The sequence below is a fragment of the Volvox carteri genome, assembly GCF_000143455.1.
Source record: "Volvox carteri f. nagariensis unplaced genomic scaffold VOLCAscaffold_75, whole genome shotgun sequence".
Taxonomy (NCBI): Eukaryota; Viridiplantae; Chlorophyta; class Chlorophyceae; order Chlamydomonadales; family Volvocaceae; genus Volvox; species Volvox carteri.
Window position 1 is genome coordinate 264,776 of NW_003307618.1, and position 12,103 is coordinate 276,878.

The 12,103-nt window shown below is 58.0% G+C and overlaps 1 protein-coding gene across 1 annotated transcript in view; it reads left to right on the forward strand.

Moving 5' to 3' along the window:
* Nucleotides 1-1,024: 1,024 nt before the first annotated feature.
* Nucleotides 1,025-12,103, forward strand: part of VOLCADRAFT_107737 (uncharacterized protein) — a gene marked incomplete at its 3' end in the record, with an annotated part of 15,115 nt that continues 4,036 nt past the window's right edge. Inside the window, exons 1-24 of the mRNA XM_002957522.1 lie at nucleotides 1,025-1,370; nucleotides 1,617-1,696; nucleotides 2,038-2,137; nucleotides 2,312-2,360; nucleotides 2,530-2,693; nucleotides 2,994-3,286; nucleotides 3,707-3,871; nucleotides 4,254-4,453; nucleotides 4,732-4,872; nucleotides 5,227-5,331; nucleotides 5,651-5,746; nucleotides 6,013-6,159; nucleotides 6,441-6,576; nucleotides 6,836-6,957; nucleotides 7,494-7,577; nucleotides 7,967-8,081; nucleotides 8,397-8,642; nucleotides 9,188-9,336; nucleotides 9,548-9,796; nucleotides 10,162-10,299; nucleotides 10,513-10,731; nucleotides 10,983-11,092; nucleotides 11,246-11,354; nucleotides 11,756-11,926. Coding sequence (XP_002957568.1) covers nucleotides 1,102-1,370; nucleotides 1,617-1,696; nucleotides 2,038-2,137; nucleotides 2,312-2,360; nucleotides 2,530-2,693; nucleotides 2,994-3,286; nucleotides 3,707-3,871; nucleotides 4,254-4,453; nucleotides 4,732-4,872; nucleotides 5,227-5,331; nucleotides 5,651-5,746; nucleotides 6,013-6,159; nucleotides 6,441-6,576; nucleotides 6,836-6,957; nucleotides 7,494-7,577; nucleotides 7,967-8,081; nucleotides 8,397-8,642; nucleotides 9,188-9,336; nucleotides 9,548-9,796; nucleotides 10,162-10,299; nucleotides 10,513-10,731; nucleotides 10,983-11,092; nucleotides 11,246-11,354; nucleotides 11,756-11,926 — 3,657 coding nt within the window. The 5' untranslated portion in view covers nucleotides 1,025-1,101. The remainder of the gene's footprint in view (nucleotides 1,371-1,616; nucleotides 1,697-2,037; nucleotides 2,138-2,311; nucleotides 2,361-2,529; nucleotides 2,694-2,993; nucleotides 3,287-3,706; nucleotides 3,872-4,253; nucleotides 4,454-4,731; nucleotides 4,873-5,226; nucleotides 5,332-5,650; nucleotides 5,747-6,012; nucleotides 6,160-6,440; nucleotides 6,577-6,835; nucleotides 6,958-7,493; nucleotides 7,578-7,966; nucleotides 8,082-8,396; nucleotides 8,643-9,187; nucleotides 9,337-9,547; nucleotides 9,797-10,161; nucleotides 10,300-10,512; nucleotides 10,732-10,982; nucleotides 11,093-11,245; nucleotides 11,355-11,755; nucleotides 11,927-12,103) is intronic.

Consider the following 12,103-nt stretch of genomic DNA (forward strand, 5'->3'; position numbering starts at 1 on the left):
ATGACCTTGACTGTTAGCATGTTGGACTGGCTCCATCAAATGTAGCTGCTGGATGAGATATAAATTAAGCGATTGCCAGGTGACGCAGACAGCTAGGTGACGAAAGCTGGGGTCAGTGTTTCCAATTATGGTGCTGCAGTCGCGTAAGCTCCATAATCCTGTGCTTCAAGGCAGCCAGAAACAGCCACGAGTTGCCTCGCCACAGGAGGTTAACCCAGGCTAACTTCTACATCGAACGTCCCGCCCATTTCGCAGCAGATTTGGCGCACGTTAATCGCAAGTTTGCGGTCTCTGGTCAAGCAAAATACAAGCGTTCACCAGCATACTCAGTGTTTCCAAACATGGCATGTGCGTGGCTAGGGATAGTATGCATCAGTCGCCCAAAGCGATTAGTACATATCAGAACATTGGATCACACAACAAGTCTACAGTGTTACACGCGCCTTGCCTTAAATGGACGATTTTGCATGCCGTCCAAGGAGCGCTCATGCCATGCACAGCACGCTGGAATCAATCGCCATCATTTTTGTTCCCCTTGGTTCGAACAATGGAATGTAGACTTAATATTACATGGCACAAAAAAATTCTGTAAATTATTTTTCGTCCCCTCGCACTTTGCTCTAGTCTTCTCACAAGTCTTCTCGGATCATGAACACTATAGCAGGTAACTTTTTTTTACCTGCAAAATGACAAAATACAGTGTTATTGACTATCCACAAGCGTGCTATGTGAAAGGCTTGGCCTTGTAAGCACTCCTCCGAGACCATACATTGCGCAACTGAACAAAAGATATGCCACTCGGTCCATGTAAGTAACAGGTACATGGGTTCCAATGATAACAAGCACACAATTCAGGGGCCCTTCTTCGACAGCCGCGCAAAGCTGTCGCAAGCATTTTGCGAGTTGGGCTCCGAAGCCTCGGGCGCGCAAGTTTAAAATGAGCCTTTGGCCTGCCGCTTGGGGTTTGGGTATGAACTTTGACTATTTTTACGATACACCTGCAGCCGTGGCACGCTTCGATTCACATTGACTGAAGTCCGTCAGTTGCCACTAAACACTCACTGCGTATTATCTAAAAATTGTCTAAGTCGTGGGACTTTTATGGAACGCAGTCGGCGGCAACCTGTGCAAAGCAGCGCAGCTGCGAAGGCTAAAAGCGCGCTTGAACAGCTACGAGCTGCCCGCGAGGGTTCGGGCAAGCGTGCCCTCACATATGAGGTCAAGGAAGAGGACGCTGTCTATGATGTCGTTGATGAGCATCAGTACGCGGAGATTGTGAAGAAGCGGAGAGATGCTGGAGCTTTTGTTGTCGATGACGACGGGACTGGAGGTTATGCGGACATCGGAGAGGACGACTATTGGAACGAACGGTGGGGCACGATTTAGCAGCGCTTGCTGTGCGGTGAAACGTCGTCAGCAACAATGCACCTTGGCCCACATTGACAGCTGCCCTTAAGGAATAAATGCACCGCTGCATGGACAGTTCGTCGGTTTCTGGTATCCCGATTCCGACAGCTACCCTTATAAAGTTGCGTGTTGGCTCCCCATGTGTTACTTTTTTACCAGTTGGCCATAGGCCCCTTCAACGACGCTCTGAAACGTAATACACCTCGCAGACCCGACGGCGAGGACGGTGAGGAGGATGAGGGCGAACAGGGCTCAGGCGGCAAGCATGCAAATAAGAAGCGAAAGAAGGGTGAGTAAATTTTACGACATCGTCGCAAAGGCATGCTCCCACCAGTGTAACACCGCGCGTCAGGTCCCAAAGTTATAGCGGCTCCCCCTAACATTTGTTCCGGAACCGCGCACGATGCAATCAGCAAGAGGCCCATGAGGAGTCAAGACCTATTCCTGGAATTCCACCACAGTCAGTAATGTGTGTGAAACAGGGGGTTGTATCTTCGCCCGTGGCAGCTACCCTGCGAAACCCTGCATTCCCCGGTATTCCGGGGCACCCTCATCCAGTCACCCTAGTCAGCTTCTCAGTGGATCGCTCAGGTTCCGCACCCACCCACCCACATTCCATGTCACGCACAGAGCACGCCAAGGGCACCTCTAAGCGCAAGCCCGGAGAGGGCGACGACGGGGTCCCCAAGCCCGAGGGCGGCAACATCACCACCATGTTCCGCAAAGCCAGGTGTGACCGGTCGCTGTGGGGTCCCACAACCCGCCCGGGGGCAGTTGCATCATGGCTTTGAAATCCAATCTTGGTGCTTTGAACGTCGGCAGTTGAACCCCGTCCTTCTCTTCTTGCAGTTTAAATCCCACCCTCCCGCCAGACCACCATTCACAAATGGTGTTGTGGCCGCAGAGCTTGGCTTCCTTACCTCCTCCCTTCTATTTCCCCACACCGGAAGCAGGTGCATCCTGAACTACAAGAAATAGATCGCCCTCACCACACTTTTCACAACTGGTCACTTATTCCCACAATCCGGCAACGTGTGACGCCTTTGTCCTAGCGATTATGCTATGCCGTACTGTACGTGCCGTGCTGACTCTTCCTCCAGGGCCACCATCCCCGGCCTGCAGCGCTCTGCCGCTGGGGCCGCCAAGCCCACCGATGCGTCCAGTGACGATGTGCTGGACTCCATCCTTGGGGACCTTCTCCCGGATGTGGGGGGCCCCGCGACGGCGGGGGCCATGGGCGGGATGCCGCGGGGTACACCAGCCACGGCGCTGGGTGCCTACAGCAAGTGAGCTTGGGGCGTAGAAGCGGAGGAATCTGACGGCCAGGAGCCATATGTACACATTTGGGAGGCGTGTTGGGAAGTCGTGGAGTGGATAAGTGACGGTGTGTTAAACATCCAAGATAAACTTGGAGTGAGGAGCACGGGGTAAGGGAGGTTTCGCACCCTTGAGCTGAGGGACCGTCAAGGACACGTGAGGAAAGGTTTGTGTATGGAGGCGTGCACAGACAGACAGACAGACAGACAAATCACACGAATGCCGAGCTGCTGAATATCCTTCGGTCTCCCCTCATCGCCACCCCGCAGGCCTGCGGTCGTACGGCCATTGCACATGCCCGTTGGGGCTACACTTCGGCCCGGCGGTGGCGGTGGCAGTGGCGCGTACGGTAACACCGTACCCGCACGTGTCGGCGGCCTGCCAGCCGTGGCCGCGATGACCTCAGACACCGCACCGGCTGCGCCGGTAACAGCAGTCGACAGTGCAACGACAGCACCTGCAGTAGAGGCGGCGGTGACACCCTTGCCTGTGAAGCAGGAGGAAACGCAGAACGAGGAGGACGAGCACATGCCGGATGTCGGATACCCGGCTCCGCTGCCAGGTGTGTTCTGCTTACAGGCGCCTGAGGCCTATTTCCGACGGGTGTGGGCACATGGGCAGAAAAGTACTTCCTGAAGCCGTAGGCGAGCTTGTGTGGGATGTAAACGTTTCGAAGGTTACTACTTGACAAACAGGTAGACATCCCCGTCTGTTGCCGGCGCTTCAGGGGTACGGGCTGCGATCTACAGTAGTTGTTGCGAGTGGCGGTAGGATAACGTAGGGTTTTACGATGGGTAACAGTCAGGGACCACCCGTCGTCAACCCTGTCATTTCCCGCGTAATCCGCCATTAATAAAGAAGTACGAGGAATCCCAACAGCGGATTCTGAGCCAGACCATGTACAGAGCTCGACACTAACACAACCCTTCCCCCACACATACTGGCCCACTTTTATAACCACCGCGACTACCCTTGTCCGCAGGCGATGCCGGCGATGCCGACGGCGAGCCCCTTCCAGCGCCCTCACCCCTGCCGGACTCCAGCACCCCGGGGTCCGCTCCGGGGCCTGGGACCCTGCCACTGGACAGCAATGGCGTAATGCCGTTCTACATGTTGGATGCGTACGAAAATCCTGATGTTCGTCCAGGTGCGGCGTACGGGAGGTGTAGGACGGGGATTGGCTTGCGTTCGTTGCTTTTCATCAGGGTAATAGTGCTGAGGGGTTTGCCCCGCAGTTGTTTGTCCCGCGCACCTTCACCCAGCCACATATCACAACAATCCCAGACACACACACTTCCCACCATGCCAGCAAACCCGACCCTCGCATCCAGCTTCACCCCCACCTCCCACGGCATATATTGCAGCATATTGCACCTCCCACCCCCCACAGCCTCTTACGCGCCCCGCCTCTCATATCGACCTTTCCTATCATAAATTTCGCCTTCCCACAACATCTCTCAACGTCCATAACCCTCCACCACCACCTCCACCACCTCCACCTTCACCACCCGGATTCCCTGCTGCCCCAGGTGAGGTGCTCCTGTTCGGCAAGGTGGAGTCTGAGGGTCGTTGGCTGAGCTGTGCCGTGTCAGTACGGGGGCTGCAGCGCTGTCTGCTGGTGGTACCCCGGCCCGAGGTGTTCGAGGACGTGGACGGATCCATCGCCCGATTGGAAGCGGCCGTGAAGGAGGACCCCTCCCGCCGGGTAGAGCTCATCAAGCTGCTTCAGGTGAAATACTGTACTGCCACAACAGCACTGCCACGATGGTGCAAGCCCTTCAACGCCGGCCCTTCCGGCACCGTGCCCCGCCCTTCTTCTGCCCCTGCAAAAAGTCCACACGCACATTCACATAGCCATGCACATCTGCGCATGGACCGCCTTTGCGCTGCTGGCGGTTCCACGCATACCCTATCCTTCCCCTCGTGTCGTTATCATCGCATCGGAGCCGCACCACATGATAACCCACACTCCCAACGACCAACAACCCCCAACTTCCGAACGACCAGGAACGGTGCAGCTCCGTTCGGGAGGAGGTCCGCGGTCTCCTCACCCGGGCGGGGGTGGGCTCCATGCGTATGGTGCCCGTGAAGAGAAGCTATGCATTCGAGGTCAAGGATGTGCCCCACGGGGAGCAGTGGGTCATCAAGGTGGGTGGTGAAGAGGGGGCGGGTATTAATGCAATGGGTGACAAAGGACCGATTTGGGGGATGGGGAGGAGGGTGAGGGGGCTCTGCGTGTGTCCACGCGTGTTCCGGAGGCACGGGCATGTGGCGCGTGGATGCGTTATCACCACCGCCACCACTACCAGCACACATCCATGGATCCTCTGCTGCTTTTCGCTGCTTTTGCCTCTTACGACATCCGCCCGCCTAATCCTGGACGTTACCTTTTCCCGGGACTTGCTGCGTCACCTTTGACACAACACAAGCACACACACACAAACAAACGAACACGCGCGCGCGCACCGGCCTCCGCCCACCCCCCGTCCCCCGCCCCACCAGGTGCGCTACCCCGCCCACATGCCCACCGTGCAAAGCCCCACTGGGGGGCCCCCGAGTGGTCGTACATTCGTGGCCATCTTCGGGGCGCAACAGAGCTGCCTGGAGGTGTGTATGAGAGAGAGAAAGAGAAAAAAGGGGGGAGAGGAAGCGAAAAGGGGAGGGAACGAAGGGCCAGAGCAAAGAAGAGGGACTGGAATGTCGGGAGGAGATACATATTGAGATGTTGGGGCGACGTTATGGACGCGTGTGTGCGTCGGGTTGGATTGGTAGCCCTATGTCCCATTGCTTCACCTAGTCCTACAGACTCGCTTATCACTGCCAACTTTTCTTTCAATTGTTTCTGTTGCAGAAGTTATTTTTTCGCGATTTACATAGTGTTAGATCGGCGGCACGTTGTTCCCCCCCCCACACCACCTCAATGCAGGCTCTGCAGCTCAAGCGGCGAATCAAGGGCCCCGGCTGGCTGGGCGTTTTTCAGCCCCAGCGGATTGAGTACGGCAACCAGGCGACTTGGTGCAAGGTATGTCTTGAAGAGATGACTTGATGCGTGAACGTATATGTGCGTATGTGTATATATGTGAGCGAGGTTATACGATGTGCAGTGGGCCCCGTGCCCTTGCATGCCCACGCGTGTAAGCCCATCACATCACGTCGCATCACGCCACTCCTTTGTATTCGGCACCTCGCGTTCGCTGCTGCTGCTGCTGCTGCTGCTTCCTTGTATCCCTCTTATACCATTCCCCCTCGCCCCTTCCTACTCCTTGGCCTCCTCCTCGCCCCTTTCAGGTTGAGGTGGTGGTGGATAGCGCCAAGAAGTTACTCAGCGGTGACAAGGGACTGTCAGCCGATGTGGCGGTTCGCAAGCCCCCGCCACTGGTGGTGGCCTCACTCAGCTTAAAGACACAAATCAACCGCACAAGCCACCAACACGAGGTGGGTTACTGTGCCGTACTGTACGGTGCCATGTGGGCCGGATGGGTGGTGAGGAGATGGTGGGTAATTGTTCCCGGCCTCGCCCGTCCTGTCCCGCCTCACGTCATACCTTCTTCGTCTCCCCCGTCACTTACCTCCACTTCTTGGTTCCCTTTGCTGGCCGCCGGGGCTGGGGTATCAAGCGCCGGACCGGCTTGTCCTTCCTTTTTCCACCCCGCCTTCACATACCCTCCCTCGCGCGTTACCTCACCTCACTCCCTCATCCCTCCCCCCTCCCCCAGATCGTCGCTGCCAGTGTGGTCCACTTGTCGGAGGTGTCCCCGGACGCCCCCCTGTCCACCGGGGAGTGGGGCAACCCCGCAAGACTCAGGAACTTCAGCATTGTACGACGACTGGATGGACAGGCCTGGCCACATGGTGAGCACATGCGGACATACATACAAGCACATGTCCAAAACCCCGCCCAACACCTAAACTTCTCGGCATCGCTTCGCCCCTGTTTATAATGTTCTTTCCACAAGACGTCAAAGGCCGGCGTTGGCTCTCGGCCCCTGCTGCTGCTGCTGCTGCTCCGCCTTGGGTGTGAGTTTTCCCCAAGCCTTTTCCTCTCGTTCACGCTCAACAGTGATTTCAGCATTTATGTACTGAGCTGGGCGTGTGCGTATGTGTATTCCAGGCATGGAGCCTGCCGCTGCCGCCGAGAACGCTACTCCGCGGGGTCGGGCCAACGGTGGCAACGTTATCTCCCTGCAGGCTTCGGAGCGCTCTCTGCTCACGTGCCTGCTGGCCAGGTTGCAGGTAGGGGAGCCAGCAGCAGAGGGTGGTGGGTAGCAGGCGACAGGGAGGCTGCTGGGTGAGGGGAGTCGAAGAAGGGCTGTAGGAAAAACACTCGACGCAGGCCATGTCTGAAGTCGCGTGCAACGTCGCCCTTGTACTCGGAATGTGGATGAGGGTATTCGTGGCCGAAGGTATCTATTGAATTGAGGTGGAGAGGGAAGAAGGAGATGTCAAGAATAGCTTAACTTGGTAAACGGGTTTTGGTGTTCTCTTGCGGTGTGCTTGGGAGGAGAAAAGGCTAAGCACATCCGTTGCGTCATGAAGACTGACTTGCTTTTGTCCGAAACCCCTTAAACCCCTTACTCTCCTTCGTCCTCCCGTTCCCGCAGTCCCTTAGCGCCCCGCAAACACTTTATCCGCCCCCTGGGTCATCCGTCCCTCCTTTCTTCCTCCCCCTCTTCCTCGCAAGACCTTGTACGTCGGCAGCCACGACTTTGCATATCGCATCATATGATTGCCCCCTCCTTTCCTTCCCAACTCCCCCCGCTCCCTTCCAGTCTCTGGACGCGGATGTGTTGGTGGGCCACAACATCGCCGCATTCGACCTCACCACCTTGCTGACACGCATGCAACACCACAAGGTATTACGGATTGGTGGGAGGGCGGCCGGGAACCAGGAAAAGCGGAGGGGACCCAGGTAACCAGGAAACCTGTAATACGGAGGCGCCGAAGAGCTGGGGCTTGAAAGAGGGAAGGGAACGGGGGCCGTACGCGACACGTCAGATCAGATCAGATCTGTTTGCATGGCAGGCCTCTGTTCGTGACGCGAAAATGTAAGTATACCCATTTCGTAGTCCTGGATTCTACATTGTCCCCGCCCTCCTCCTTCCCCTCCCCTTGTCTGCCCTTTTCCCTCGCTGTCCTCCTTCGCTCTGGTTTGGTGCTTGAGAACTCGCCAGTTGACCCTTTTACTTCTGTACGATTCCCTTTCATATGGTTCCGCATTTCCCCCCATTTCCCACCCCCCAAGGTCCCCCTATGGAGCCGCATTGGTCGTGTGAAGAAGACGGAGTTCCCGCGCCTGACTGGAGGGGGGCACAGCTTTGGAGGGGGGGCGGGGCCGGGTGTCATGTCCACCATCGCGGGTGAGTGGATGGAAGGGAGGGGAGGGGCGAAGAATGGGGGGAAGAGGGGTCAGAGGCGCGGGAAGCGGAGGTTACTGCTGGGTGGTGACGATGGTGGTGATGGTGGTTGACAGGACGAGCTGGAAACCCAGCTCCATACCTGCACAGTTTGAAGTTGGTTGCCCAGACCGGCTGCGTTTTGCTTAAACCCCATCATATCCTCCAGCCACGGCTAGCCGAGACCGCGGTGTTCCTTGCCTTGATCCCGTCCCCTTACCCCTTCACCTCTCCGTCGCTCTCCCCCCCTTCTTCGCGCTCACCGTTCTTGCCCCGCAGGTCGGTTGTTATGTGATACGTACCTGTCAGCTCGTGAATTGGTCAAGTCGGTTGACTTCACTCTGAGCACCCTGGCCACTAACCTGCTGGGTCAGACCCGGACTGACCCGCTGACGGGTGGGGGTGCCCCGGGGGTTGGTGACGGCCTGGCGGGGTGCTTTTCCTCCGCTGAGGGGGTCCTGCGGCTGCTGCGACACGGGGAGAGTGATGCCTGGCTGGCCCTGGGTATCATGTTCCACTTGTCAGGTGAGCAGGGTGGGGGAGGAGGAGGAGGGGGGAGGGAGGATTATTGAAGAAGAGGCCGATGGGAAGGTCCGGGATAGGGAGGTGGGCGCGGTGGAGCCCGAGGTCAATTCCTAGGTTGTGATGGAACTGAAGACTGTGATAGAACCGAATGAGTTGGATGTGGTTGCAAACTCCCGTATTCCGTTTACTCCCGTCGTGTTGTACAAGGCGTGGATGCCTTGGGATGGCCGGGTCCCGACCATTGCCATCACCATGGCTGTCCCCGATTAGCTTTCTCCCCGCCTTCACATTCCCCGTCCTCTCCCGGATGACCTGAATCAACCCTCTTCACGTCGCCACAGCACCTTCGCTCCGTCCTCCATCCCCTGCGCTGCTGCTTCAGAAACCCCTCTCCCCCCCCCACACACACCTTTTTTCCGCTCGACTTTGCACTCCCATGCACTCCCAAGGGGCGGTTGGTGCTTTTGACGTCTGCAGCTGACTCCCTTGGCTTTTTAGACCTAATCAATGATTCGCCTCTCCCGACTCCACCCCGCCTTCGGCAGTCCTTCCCCTGACCAAGCAGTTGTCCGTGTTGTCGGGTCAGTTGTGGAGTCGCACTCTGGCGGGCCAGCGGGCCCAGCGCATTGAGATGCTGCTGCTGCATGAGTTCCACGGCCGCAAGTTCATCACGCCCGACAAACAGACGTACAAGGTGGGCTGGATGCTGCCATTAGGGATTAGGGAAGGGAATGGGAGGGGGATGCAGGTTTGAAACCTGGTTGCTGGGGTACATGGCGGGATGATTTTGCCCATTGTGGAGGCATTCGGAAGGGTCATATCTAACCAGCTGCAGCAGCAGGTAACATTACCACCGCCATCACCATCCCTGTAGCTGTTGTTTCGTGCGATTTCGGCTACTGTAGGACAAGCAGCGGAAGCAGCAGGCGGAGGCGGATGAGTACGACGATGCCGGCGGCGACGATGACGGCGAGGACGATGCCGGCGGAGGCAAGAAGGGCAAGAAGGGCAAGAAAGGCTCCGCATCCGCAGCTGCCGCCAAATCCAACGGGCCCAAGTACAGCGGTGGTCTGGTTCTGGAGCCGAAGAAGGGTTTGTACGACAAGATTGTCATCATTCTGGACTTCAACTCACTGTACCCCTCCATCATCCAGGTGGGTGCCGTACCTTTCTCCCTCTCTAACACATATAACACAGAAAACTACAAGCAACACCACTGGTAAGCTGACTAGCTGCGGAAACAATGCTTGGCTCAAGCCACTTTCCTCCTTTTTACTAATTACGAATTCCTATCCCGCCGACCTTGTGCGTGTGTGTTTTTGCCGCCGACACCCTCCCCAGCCTTCCTCAACCCAACCCGACCATCGAGCTCCTCCCTATCCCCCCCAACATGCGCGCATGGATACCCGGGCAGACAAGGTCTCTCCCGCCAGGCCCTCCTCCATCCCGCCCCACATCCCCAACTAACCCTTTGCTTTTTGCATCTTGTTTCCCCCCTCCTCCCCTCCCTTGCTGTCAGGAGTACAACATCTGCTTCACCACCGTCTCTCGTCCCCAGGACGGCTCCCTGCCCGCCCTGCCCAACCCCGCCACGGCCGCCAAGGGCCTGGCGCCCCTGCCCGCGGTGCTGCAGTCGCTGGTCAACCGCCGTAAGCAAGTACGTGAGGGTGGAGGGTGCGAGGAAGCGGGTAGGGGGAACGACGTCTACCATAGGACAAGGGGTGCAGTGGGGGGTGGCTTGGTGATCTGAGATGTGCTGTTCACGGTGTAGGGGGTGAGGCTGCCTCGCCTTGCCCTACCAAGTGTTTTTTCCCTCCACCTCCCCGCCCCCCTCCCTCCCCTCACATACACCCACACCGACAACGTCCAGGTGAAGGCGGCCATGTCTTCAGAGCGGAACCCGCTGACTCGCCAACAGCTGCAAGTGCGCCAGCAGGCCATCAAGCTGACGGCCAACTCCATGTACGGCTGTCTTGGTTTCGGCGCCAGTCGCTTTTACGCGCAGCCGCTTGCTGAGCTGATCACGGCTCAGGGCAGATCCATTTTGTCGAGTACGGTGGATCTTGTGCAGGGAAGCATCGGCGCGGAGGTAAGGCGGGGTTAGGAGGGCGCGGGGTGTTGGGAGTGGGGTACACATGTTCATGGGAATTTCACAGGGGAAAGCCGCGGACAACAGGAAACGGGCTACGAAACCCTCACCCCTCGTTCAAGAACGCCTTTTAGTCAGTTCTACTTCTGGTACACTCTTGCCCTGGCAGCAGCTTCACTCGTTCGTGGTTCGTCTTTCCCCCCCTCGTTCCCCCTTCCCCCGTCTATCCGTTTTCCTGCCGCACATCTTAGGTTATTTACGGCGACACGGACTCCATCATGGTTGCCACTCACAGCGACAGTGTGGAGGAGGCGCGGGAGCTGGGGGCCAAAATCAAAAAGGAGGTGAACAAGAGATACAAGTGAGGACAGGGAGGGGGGAAGGGGGGAAGGGAGGGGGCGGGCATCTTTCCTCCCCTGCGCCTGCGCCTCGGCCGGTCCCCCTGCTCGGAAATGCCGATACCTTCCCCCTCTGTGCGCGTCCCTTTCTGCACCTTACTGCTGCACCCGCTAAGGTTGCTGGAGATCGAGCTGGACGGCATCTTCCGGTCCATCTTGCTTCTGAAGAAGAAGAAGTACGCGGCCATGAAGCTGGAGCTGGAGCCGGGGGGCAAGGTGGTGCAGGTGAGCAGGAGGACGAGGAGGAGGATGGTGGGGGAGCGATGGAAGGAGCCTGCCTGGGGTTGGGGGCGAGTGGCGTGCGTAAGTAGTAGTATCAAACTGAAAAAACGAGTCGAAAAGTCGAGTGCCGGGTCGCCTCGCCACCTAAACTCGTCCGTTTGCCCCTCTGTTTGTCCCTCTGTCTGTCGCTCTGTTTCTCTATCTGCGTGTATCCACACACGTCTGTGTCCGCCACACACGTCTGGCATCCGACCGTTCGACCGTCCGATCCGCAGCTTCCTCAGCTTCCCCACCAGCTTACCGACTGGTGAACCCCCGCAGATGGTCCCCTTCCAGGCAGGGCTTCCACTCACTCCTAATCCCCCTGCCTCACTCCTAATCCCCCCTGCCTCCCCCCACTTCAGGTGATGGAGCAGAAGGGTCTGGACATTGTCCGTCGCGACTGGTGTCCGCTGTCCAAGGACGAGGGCAACTTCGCGCTATCCGCCATCCTCAGCGGCGGCAACCGCGAGGAGGTGGTGGCGGAGATACACAACCACCTGAGGCAGACAGCGGAGAAGCTCAGGGCGGGGCAGGTGGGGCCGGGGCGGCTGGGATGGGGTATTGGGAAAGAGTTTATAGGGGGACGGCCGCTGTGCTACTACCGCCTCTCCCGTCCATCGCCTTTCCATCTTCCTTCCTACCACAGCTGGTGCTTTGGACACCGGCATTCGACCCTTGCTCCCTGCTTCATACAACTCCCACCCCCCCTT